Source organism: Phocoena phocoena, chromosome X, assembly GCF_963924675.1.
Source record: "Phocoena phocoena chromosome X, mPhoPho1.1, whole genome shotgun sequence".
Classification (NCBI taxonomy): Eukaryota; Metazoa; Chordata; class Mammalia; order Artiodactyla; family Phocoenidae; genus Phocoena; species Phocoena phocoena.
The window spans coordinates 18,329,914-18,341,470 of record NC_089240.1 but is presented as its reverse complement, the minus strand read 5'-3'; the positions used below and the strand labels follow the sequence as shown (position 1 = coordinate 18,341,470).

At 46.1% G+C, this 11,557-nt stretch overlaps 1 protein-coding gene across 1 annotated transcript in view; it reads right to left on the bottom strand.

Moving 5' to 3' along the window:
* Positions 1-10,217: 10,217 nt before the first annotated feature.
* SMS (spermine synthase) overlaps positions 10,218-11,557 on the bottom strand; it is a 52,776-nt gene continuing 51,436 nt past the window's right edge. Inside the window, exon 11 of the mRNA XM_065900700.1 lies at positions 10,218-10,731. Coding sequence (XP_065756772.1) covers positions 10,692-10,731 — 40 coding nt within the window. The 3' untranslated portion in view covers positions 10,218-10,691. The remainder of the gene's footprint in view (positions 10,732-11,557) is intronic.

Sequence of the window (11,557 nt, the reverse complement as noted above, 5' to 3'; positions counted from 1 at the left end):
CTTCTATTTCCAGCAGCCCTCACAGCGCCCTGTTGCTTTTGAGCTGGTGTTTTCTGCTCATTTTTCTTTGCTGCTTAAGAGGGTGCCCACATGTTCTTTCCTCTACACATTGCCCTGAATATATCCCAAACATTGTGTTCTAGGACTCCCTCCACGGAGGCTGCGGCAAAAGTGGCCAATAAGTGCTCCTGAAAGCTGTTCTAGCACAACGTCAGGAATGAATCGTGTAACCTCCAATCCTTCCCCTTATTCTTCATTGTATTTTGAATAAACTTGGAAAAGACCCAAGAACGAATTAAAATTTGTTCTGGTTTTACCCTCCACAGAAATAAACAAATTTACCTAAACCCATGAAATCAAAGCATAATCCAGGCTTCAGTAACTTGTACGTTTAGCTGAATAAAAAGTATAATCCCTCATCCTTGTGTTTAGAAACTTCTAGCTGTCAGGGCAATGTCTGCACACTGAACAGGGTCTCCACATCCTTTCAAACTGCGGGGAGAACTTGAAAATATCTGCACTGATCATTGCTTCAAAGTCTCCACTAATTGGCCTCCATCCACCACCAGTTTTGTAATTTTTCAAATGCTGAGGGTGTACATGCCCTTTGGTGAGTACTGGGAGGTTAAACTTGAGCCCCAGATTAATGGTTTATCCAATTGCCTTTTTAACACTGTCCATGAGAACATTCCTAACCCTTGGAAGTCAAACAGGAACTCATTTTAGCAATTACCGTGGCAACATCTATTGCTTTGGAGGCCACCTCTAACAATGCTGATATTTAAAATATTTTGATTCAGCAGTGATTCATGCAACAGCTTTCTGTGAGTTTTTCTGCAAGGCCACCCACCCGATTTTCCACTTACCGGTGCACCAGGTCAGTACCACTCAGAGTGTGGTCCAAAGACCAGCAGCGTCAGCTGATGACTGTGAGAAATGCAGGCTCCCAGTCCCTGCCCCAGACCTCTAGAACCAGACTGGGTTTTAAGGAGATCTCGGGTATTCATTTGCAGTCAAGTTTGTGAAGTACTGCCCTCATTTTTCTATTCCTGTTTCTAACTAGCAGGGCAACTACAGTTCCAGCTGAAACTTTTTAAGTCCTCAATCAGTTTTCTCGTAAAACTAATTGAATAGTTTTTGGTTTTTTTTTTTTGGCCATGCAGCTTGCGGGATCTTAGTTCCCTGACCAGGGATCAAACCCGTGCCCCCTGTAATGGAAGCACAGAGTCCTAACCACAGGACCTCCAGGGATTTCCCTGAATAGCTTTCTTAAAAAAAAAATAAATTTATTTATTTTTGGCTGCGTTGGGTCTTTGTTGCTGCACGCGGGCTTTCTCTAGTTGCGTTGAGCGGGGGCCACTCTTCGCTGCGGTGCGCGGGCTTCTCAACACGATGGCTTCTCTTGTTGTGGAGCATGGGCTCTAGGTACGTGGGCTTCAGCAGTTGTGGCACTCAGGCTCAGTAGTTGTGGCTCACGGGCTCTAGAGCGCAGGCTCTGTAGTTGTGATGCACGGGTTTAGCTGCTCCACGGCACGTGGGATCTTCCCGGACCAGGGCTCAAACCCGTGTCCCCTGTGTTAGCAGGCGGATCCTTAACCACTGGGCCACCAGGGAAGTCCCTGAATAGCTTTTTAATGTGACCCTATTTTCAAATTTAAAATTTTAAAAAACGGGCTTTTTGCCTTAAGTAAAAAGAAGAGTTCAGTCCTACTCTCGCTCTCCATTCTTCTCTTCTGCCACATACGTAGGGAAAGAAAAAAAAATCAAAGCCCTCACGCCCTGCAGTGTATTAGCATAAGCTCAGGAAGAAACATCTAACGGCAAAGAAACAGTGGGGTATTTGAAGCAAGATCTTTGCCGGGCGCCTTCTGTCTCTAAGCCAAGTGGGAGCCCCAAGAACCCGAGTGCGGACCCAGAGCCCAGTGGTGCGCCCTCCTCTGAGTCTTGCTGGTATCTGCATTTAGCTCCACCGCAGCAGACATCCCGGGCAGAGAACTGCTCCCCTCGGTCTTCGTGATCTCCTGCGGGAGCCCTCACAGGTACATATTCTTCTTTGTGTAGCAGTCAGAAAGGCTGAAAGACATAATTTAGCCACTAGAACTTCTGCTGCCTCACGAACATCACATTTTACCGTCTCCTGTGCTAGATCTTAAAAGCAGCACATGCTTATTTGGGTGCTAGACAGGCCCCTTAAGCCTGGTTCCTCTTAGGTTTCTGATTCTGCGTCCAAAAATTTGCTGTCACATCCCTTAGGCAGACAGGAGACCAACTGTGTCAACAGAATTCCTTTTCTTTTTCTTAATGTTTAACGTTTTACTTGGAAATAATTTCAAACTTAGAGGAAAGTTACAATTAGAACTCATCGAGTTAATACAGATACAATACTTTATCAAAACTACCATCCGTATACCAATTTGTCAATTGATGCAATTTTACAGGATTTTCCCTCCAATACGGGATCCAGTGTCGGGTCAAATAATGCACTTATTTGCCTTGTCTCTTTAGCCTCCTTTAATCTGGAAACCTTTTCTCTCTTTTTTTTTTTTTTTTGCGGTACGCGGGCCTCTCACTGTTGTGGCCTCTCCCGTTGCGGAGCACAGGCTCCGGACGCGCAGGCTCAGCGGCCATGGCTCACGGGCCCAGCCGCTCCACGGCACGTGGGATCTTCCCGGACTGGGCCACGAACCCGCGTCCCCTGCCTCGGCAGGCGGACTCTCAACCACTGTGCCACCAGGGAAGCCCCCTTTCCTCTTTTTTGACATTGATACTTTTAAAGAATACAGGCCTTTTGAAAACAGAACATTTCTCATTGGGGATCTAATGTTTCCTAGAGGTTTAGACTCAGGCACCTGTTGCCAGACCAGAGACCCATGCTTCTGCTGAGAAGCCTCCTTGTGGACTCTCCTTGGGTTGGTTCGTTACCCTCTTTTCCCTAATTTGACTAACCTGTGTTGTGTGCTAATTGTGTACAATAAACCAAGTGATTCGTGAATTGAAAAAAAAAAAGATCAGCTTCAGGTAACGCATTCTTAGCCTAATGCCGCATAGGTGATGACAGACCCTTCTCACAACACTGGAAGCATAGGATGTCCACCTGCCCCTTGTTGATTTTGATCACCCAGCCAAAGTGTTCAGTTTCTCCACGAGAAAGTTATTTTCTCTAGCAATGCGTGGTAAGCTGAATAATCACCCCCTGTGGATGTCAACATCCTAAACCAAGAAACTTATATGTTACCTTATATCGCAAAAGGGACTTTGCAGCTGTAGTTGAGCTTCAACTGGGGAAGAGTATCGTGGATCATGCGGATGGGCCCAATGTAATCCCAGTAGGGCCTTACGACAGGGATGAAGCAGGAGTCGGAAAGAGGAGGTAATGTGACAACGGAAGCAGAGATTTGAAGGTGCTGTGCTGCTGACTTTGAGACTGAAGGACCCAGAAGCCAGAGAACGCAGGTGGCCTCTAGAAACTAGAAAAGGCAGGAAACGGATTCTCCCCTAGAGCCTCCAGAGGGAACCAGCCCTGCCAGTGCCCAGATCTGAGCCCTGTAAGACTCATTTCAGACTTCTGAGCTGAAACATTTGTGTTCTTTCAAGGAACTAAGTTCTCAGTAGTTTGTTCAAGTGGTAATAGGAAACTGATACACAACGCATAAGCAATCTGTGGGAGACACCTTAAAGCCACATAAATATGCTCCTTGTCAAAATTTTCCCGCAGATTTGACATCAGGGGATGATTCTTGCCTAATTCAGTCTTCATTATGATGATTACACAATGCTGTTTCAACTCCAGCACTCCCTCCCCCTTAACTAGCTGACACCCAGCTTTCTATAGTGTCTCATCTGTATTTGTGTCCTCCACTTACTTGTGTATTTTCCATATACCCTCATGACTTCCAGTTTTTTTCTGATGGTTTATAATTTATCATTCTGCTTAATTATTTTAAGGCACAAACACTTCTGGATTTATCCAGTGGGAGCCAAGGGTCAGGCTCAAACTAAGCGCAAGTGGCCAGGATCAGGGTCTCGTGGCCTTGCTGCCCGGTTTCCACCGAAACCCGAGCAATAGTCCACTGTAGGCTGACCCAGACCAAAGTGGAGGCCTGGAGTAAGAATTTCATCCAATGGGTAGGGAGCCACCAAGGGCAGAGACATTCAAGGGTGATAAATGGTGAAGCTCAAACAAACAGGAAAGGAAGACTCACAGCAATGGCTGACACCCAAACGGCCACAGATCCTACACGCCGTTCCGGTTTTCTGGTCTGAGTGCTTGCTCTACACCTTTCTGAGTTTCTACTCCTCTTCAGTCTTTGGGGGCACCGAGAAGGAACCCAAAATACACAAGCCCTGGTGAAAGGACCCTTCACCAACACAGCACTTTCACCCGCACTGAGACTGCACCTTTATCATCACGGGCTGCTTTTCTTCTTGAACATGCCCAACCCTGTGTCTACTTCTTCACACCAGCCTTTTCTTGTACATTCCACTTGGAAAATGCAATTCTAAGAGTTCCCTTTTACTCTGCACCTTAACTTCATGCACAAAACATTAGACAAGCTGAGCAAGAGGTAGCCGGTGACGGCATTGGAGTTTATATTCTAGCCGTCTGTCAACTGCCCCCACCAGGCTTCAGTTAAATGCCTCCAGCCCTTACCTGGCAGAGTCAGAAACCACACTCAGGCGTGTTCTTTCCCACCAGGACTCACCTCCTGTTCAGACATTAAACATTTAAATGTATGCGGACAATAGATAAGGGATGAAGACTGTTGAATAAGACTGAGGAGAAAAAACGGAATCACTGAGCATGAAGGGACCACGCAATGAACGCAAAGGATATGTTGACAGAAGCTCCCCCTTAGCCCTGGGAGGAAGAGAGGGGTAATTTCATGCATCAAATTTAACTCAGACAACTGAAAGCAGGCAAAGGCAGAGTTGTCTAGAAAGTAGAGGACATGGAATGCCGTCCAAGGAGCATTTCCATCTCTCTGAAACGAACTTAGAGCTGTCAGAATCACTTACTGAGAACCTAAGTCACCAACATAATCATCAACTGATATGTAAGACTATTTTAGCCCTAAAACAAGAAAAAAGGATTGCCTAATAGGCAGAACCAGGAATGATCTCTAACAAGTCAACTCCAGTGTCAAAGCCCGTATTTACAGAGAACTGCCCCTTGCCCATCTTTACAATCTTGGCCTTCCATCTCTAGGCCCCATGGGGTGGGGAACCCCCCCCCAGTCCTCTCTCTGGATATTGGAGGGCTATCAAAACAGATCTGGCTTGTTAAGCTTACTTTACCCGGGAGAACCCCTGACTCATTTATCCTGTTACGTTCCCTGCAAAGTTGCCCAAAGAGGGACCCATTCATCTGAAAGGAATCACTCATTGAAGTGACCACCGTTTGACTGGTCATTGCCCCGAGATGTGGTCTGAGTTAATGAACCGTCACTGGGACCTCTAGATACAGGAGATAAGCATACCTGTCCAGTCACATTAATCACCTGATTTCCCAGGGAAATCACATCCAAGAGTATTCAAATAGCCTTCCAAAAGCACTGGGCTGTTTCTTCCCATGTTCTTCTCATTTTTGAAATAATGAGTAAAGCAGAAATCAGTGGAATGACTGCACTAGGTAACTGAGATTTTAAATGGTTCTGGCCGAGGAGAACTGATCTGCCAGTATTGATTTGACGTTGTGACAGCAGGGCGACGGGACGCAGCTACCCTTCCCCACCACCTAAATACAATGCAACAGTGGAAGCAAAAACTGTGGGTCAGGGGTTCTTAAGCTGGCATCTATGGACGGAATTCTTTGTGGCTCTGAACTTGGATGGGAAAACCTTTCTATCTTTATTTTCACTAACGTCTAACTGAAATCTAGCATGTCCTTTAGGCATGAGCATAGGTCACAATCCATGTTAGCATGGACAGTACCTATGACTTTGTCAACAACAGAAGTCAGATGCGTTCTTAGCACCTTTCAGTTGCTGCAGATTTTCTACTTATGCTCATTATGCTTCAAAATTACAATATTTGACCCACAACTAGATCCAGCTATGTAACAAGTTATTAAAGCACAAATATTAAATCAGACGTCTTTGAAAAACATTGTAACCTGTCTCCTTGTAATCATATCTACTTTATGTATTAGAAAACATGCTTCTGAGGAGGGGCTCACAGGTTTCACCAGGTACCCAGAGTTCACGGTACCAAAAAGGTTGAGAAAGAACCCCTGGTGTGAGCTTTCCGACAGCAAATTCAGAAGGCTGGAACCTAAATTCAGACTGCTACTAGCCACAGGACCCTTGGGCATATTTCAAATTTTGACTGTTGGCCTACTCAGTGATAATCATAATTCACAAAGCTATTTTTTTTGTTGTTTTTGCGGTACGCGGGCCTCTCCCGCTGCAGAGCACAGGCTCCGGATGCGCAGCCTCGGCGGCCATGGCTCACGGGCCCAGCCGCTCTGCGGCATGCGGGATCCTCCCGGACCGGGGCACGAACCCGTGTCCCCTGCATCGGCAGGCGGACTCTCAACCACTGCACCACCAGGGAAGCCCCCACAAAGGTATTTTAAAAGCAAGAGAGGGCTTCCCTGGTGGCGCAGTGGTTGAGAATCCGCCTGCCGATGCAGGGGACACGGGTTTGAGCCCCGGTCTGGAAAGATCCCACATGCCACGGAGCAACTGGGCCCGTGAGCCACACTACTGAGCCTGCACATCTGGAGCCTGTGCTCCGCAACAGGAGAGGCCGCGACAGTGAGAGGCCCGCGCACTGCAATGAAGAGTGGCCCCGGCTCGCCGCAACCAGAGAAAGCCCTCGCGCAGAAACGAAGACCCAACGCAGCCAAATAAATAAATAAAGCAAGAGAATGTAAAGGAAAGTTGTGTATTAACCCAAAGCACAGCACCGTAAGAGATTATGTGGTACAAAGACACTCAGCAACAGGGTGATACAGAAGGTTGTTAAGTGTTATTTCAAGGCCACGTAGCAGCTCAAATCAAATAATGCTGCCAAGCTGGCCTCGAGAACAGTGCTACTCACAGTGCTGTTCCAAGACTGGGTAAGGAGCGTGCCCTGCGGTGGAGACCAACATAATGCTTCGTTCACTGACGAAGTCTTGCTGGGAACAAAACACTTCAGCTGAAGCAAACAAAACAATGTGCTTAGAACACAAAGAGCTGGTTGAAGCACCACACTTCGAATAATGCTGCTCTAGAGTCTTGGGTACAGGCCAACGATACATCACACACACACAACCTTCACTCTCACCCTCACCCACACACACCCACACCCACACCCTTCACCCTCCACCCTATCCCAGAAGTCATGGGAACAGAATAAAACTGATCAATCTGCTGAGACAAATGTAAACTCTTATGTCAGCAGTAGTTAAGCAAGAAGGTGTCTAGTCAACTGCACAGGAAGGAGCGGCACATTTTCCCTTTGCTTGGTAGCAACACTGTCAACCCAGCCTTCCTCCAGCCCAGGTGGATCACCATTAATCAAATTTTGAAAATATCCAATCACATTTTCAGGAGAGGGCATTACTTTTTTAATAAACAAGTTCTTGACATCTGTTGATGTGTTGACTAGAATTTAAACTACAGCCACATTTGTCTTGTCTTTAATTCAAAAGCAACTATATATTACAGTATATTCTACTTTAGAATATAAAGGAGACTACAACGGTAAATAACACTACACCCATTAAAGTAACAGTGCTTGGATCTTATAACATTTCCTTAAAATGCAGCAAAAGTAGAGGTTGTTTTTAGCTATCGAGTTCAGTTTGCACGCTTTTCTTTTAACAGTTATAAAGATGTTCAAAAAAACCAGGCATCCTTTCTCTACTAGAAAAGAATGATTGTGCTCGGAGTTCACCATTATCACCCAGAATAAAAAATTTCTTTCCATTCCCTTCTTCCTCCCATACCACATCCCTTAGTCTCTCCTGAATGTGTCTTCCGTGGCCTGGCCCAACCTGATCCATCTCATTCCTAACTCTCAGCTCTTGGCAGGACCCACCTGTGTGTCATGAAATTCATCAGCAGATTTAGCCTCAGCCTCAAGCTAGTCTTCAAGTACAAAGTGATGTCACATATTAACAATACCATAGCTAGACAGCAGATACACTTGCTTTCTTTTCTGAAACGGAAAAAAAAAAGAAAACCCTGGGACTTCCCTCGTGGTGCAGTGGTAAAGAATCCACCTTCCAATGCAGGCGACACATGTTCGATCCCTGGTCCGGGAAGATTCCACATGCCTCGGAGCAACTAAGCCCGTGTGCCACAACTACTAAGCCTGTCCTCTAGAGACCGCGAGCCACAACTACTGAAGCCTGTGCGCCTAGAGCCCGTGCTCTACGACAGAAGCCACCGCAATGAGAAGCCCGTGCACCGCAACGAAGAGTAGCCCCTGCTCACCGCAACTCGAGAAAGCCCGTGCGCAGCAACAAAGACCTAACGTAGCCACAAATAAAAATTAATTTAAAAAAGAAAACCCTCTAATTCTATTTACCCCAAACTGTGTTCTAACAGTAGTAGTATCATCATTTTTAATCTTACACAGTACACAGAGACTTTGAAAGCATAGAGCCGGAGGGCGGGGCTTGAGTAGGATTCTTAGTGTCTAACTACCAATGCTGTTTTTAACCTCTATCACAAGAAAAATATTTGCTGAAAGCCAATCTAGTTCCCACGTGAGTCTAACTCCTTTATTATTTTTCCCCCACGCCAATCGAACAAAAAAGAAAAAGTGGACATATATTCATTTTTAAAGAATATCTGTTTCATACCATGAGCCTATCTCAGGAGGAAGAATGTTCTCGGTTGACACTTATTCTGTCTCAAAACACACACTGGATATTTCATTTTTAATGCTTTGCCTACTGCAAATTCATTGTAAATGAACTCCACTAATAAAGCATAAAACCTTTTAAAAAAACAACAGGGGGGGCTTCCCTGGTGGCACAGTGGTTGAGAGTCCACCTGCCGATGCAGGGGACACGGGTTCGTGCCCCGGTCCGGGAAGATCCCACATGCCACGGAGCGGCTGGGCCCGTGAACCATGGCCACTGGGCCTGCGCGTCCGGAGCCTGTGCTCCGCAACGGGAGAGGCCACAACAGTGAGAGGCTCGCATACTGCAAAAAAAAAAAAAGAAAACAGGGGGACTTCCCTGGTGGTGCAGTGGTTAAGAATCCGCCTGCCAATGCATGCGACACGGGTTCGATCCCTGGTCCCGGAAGATCCCACATGCCGCAGAGTAACTAAGGCCTTGCACCACAACTTCTGAGCCTGTGCTCTAGAGCCCGCGAGCCACAACTTCTGAGCCTGTGCTCTAGAGCCCGCGAGCCACAACTACTGAAGCCCATGTGCCCTAGAGCCCATGCACCGCAACTACTGAGCCCACACACCGCACTACTGAAGCCCACGTGCTCTAGGGCCCGTGTGCCACAACTACTGAGCCCGGGTGCCCCAACTACTGAAGCCCGCACGCCTAGAGGCCGTGCTCCGCAACGACAGAAGCCACTGCAATGAGAAGCCCGTGTGCCGCAACGAAGAGTACCCCCGCTTGCCGCAACTAGAGAAAGCCCGTAGGCAGCAACAGAGAGCCAACACAGCCAAAAATAAATTTTAAAAATAAAAAAATTAAAGTTTGAAAAAAAAAAAAGCCAAACAGGACAACCCAGTGATGTCCAACAGTCCAGGTCAATATAACCTCACCTTTGATGTGGATTGTGACCCACAGGTACACTACCAAGCTGTTACACGTACTTCCTCAGGTGAGTTTAAGCTGCTCTTGCAGCTGTGGGCCTCTCCACAACTGTCATCTATCTATGCATCAAAAAACTCAGAAAACTTCACAGCAGCATTCCAAAATGGTCTTTATTTTCACATCTAATACACCAATAAGAGTTGGAATAGAAAGAAGCTTCTGACTTTCAACTTTACAGTAAGGCCAAATCTTTTCCTATCCTTAGGTCAATTTTATAATGAAGAACTGGTGAATGTAATAGGTTGTGTGTCATTTACCACGGTGGTAAATGAAGTCATTACTGCTGTTCAAAAAAGGCCCTAAGGCCATCCTATTAGAAAGAGATAAATGGCACCGAGTGATATAACAGAACTAAAAAAAGACCAAGGAGACATCTTTGTTCTGTGAGATCAGAAGCGAGAAAGAGAAGACCTGGCTGAAATAAAACAACAGACACATGAAATTTCTCATTTGTAATTTTAATCGAAAGCATTGCTATTCAGTTTTTAAAGTCTTTCCTTATAAGCACCAAATTTTAATACCTACGTCAATTTGGGGGGAAAAGAAACTCCCGTCAAGAGCTTCCCTCCAGAAGAAAACAATGGTGTTCATTCTTCCAAACAATCAAATTCGAAGTCTACCAAAACAGAAACAAAAGAAGCCCACACAGAAAAACAAAAACAAAATCAAAAATCACATTCTAGAGGTTCAGTGCATTTAGCAGCCTTCACTGTGCTGTCTGATCATCCTTCAAAAAAATAACACCCTAGTTCACCAAAATATACATTTTCCATTTGATTTTTAAATTAAAAAATAATTAAAAAAAGGAAACTTGAAGGAATTCACAACTAATTGCCTGACTCCTTTCGATGTCATGTACAGCATATGAAGGTCAGGAAGGCTATTTGCAGCACACATGATTAGGGGAAACTGATTTTCAAGGTTTAGCTTTCTTCCAAACAGTGTAAAATACCCACCTGCACAAGGAGTCAAGGAATAAGAACAGGTAATTCAAGGAAAAACAGGCATCACTTCAAATTTGTCTACTGGCCTACAAACTGGAAGATGGATGAAAGCTTCAGAGCTTACAGCACTGTGGTAATGAGAATGAAGGCCTCTTAAACAAGGGCACTTTGCAGCCGGATGCCCACCACCTGTGACGTCGGGGGGGGGGGGGGGGTGGGGAGGGAGGGCAGCAGGTGAGCAAAGAAAAGATTAAAGGGACACAAATATCCTCTCAGGTAACACTTCTGCTTCCGAGGACTCTAAAATGTTTTGGGGAATTAACAAGAGAGGAGAGACAAAGACAAGAGGGAGGTGAGAAGTGGGGTGGGAGAGATGGGAGGAAGAGAGAAAGGAGGGAGGTGGGAGAAGAGGGAGCTAGGAAGAGAAGGGGGAGAAAGGTGGAAGGATGGAGAGGAAAGAGGAACCAGAGGGGAGCCAGAGGGCGAAAGCCTTTTCTCCAGGTGTCATCAACTGCTTTCTAAAGTCTTTCAATGTATAAAGAAGAGCTGGGGAAAAAAAAAAAAAAAAAAAAAAGAAGAGCTGGCTATAACAAATGCTCTGGAGAGGAACCCTGATGAACATGCTCACCTGTTCGCCAGGGAGAGGTGTCAAAGCTCTCCACAGGCCAGGAGGAACCTGGCGGCCCCTCCTCCCTGGGAGACTGTCACGGTCACAGAGCTCAGGCTAGCAGGCAGCCATGAAACCTGCTCTCACAGGAAGCTAGACCCTGCCACCTCCGGTATGGTAGCTTTGGTCTACAGAACACAGTCCGGTTTTTAGGAGGAAGAAATGCACTAT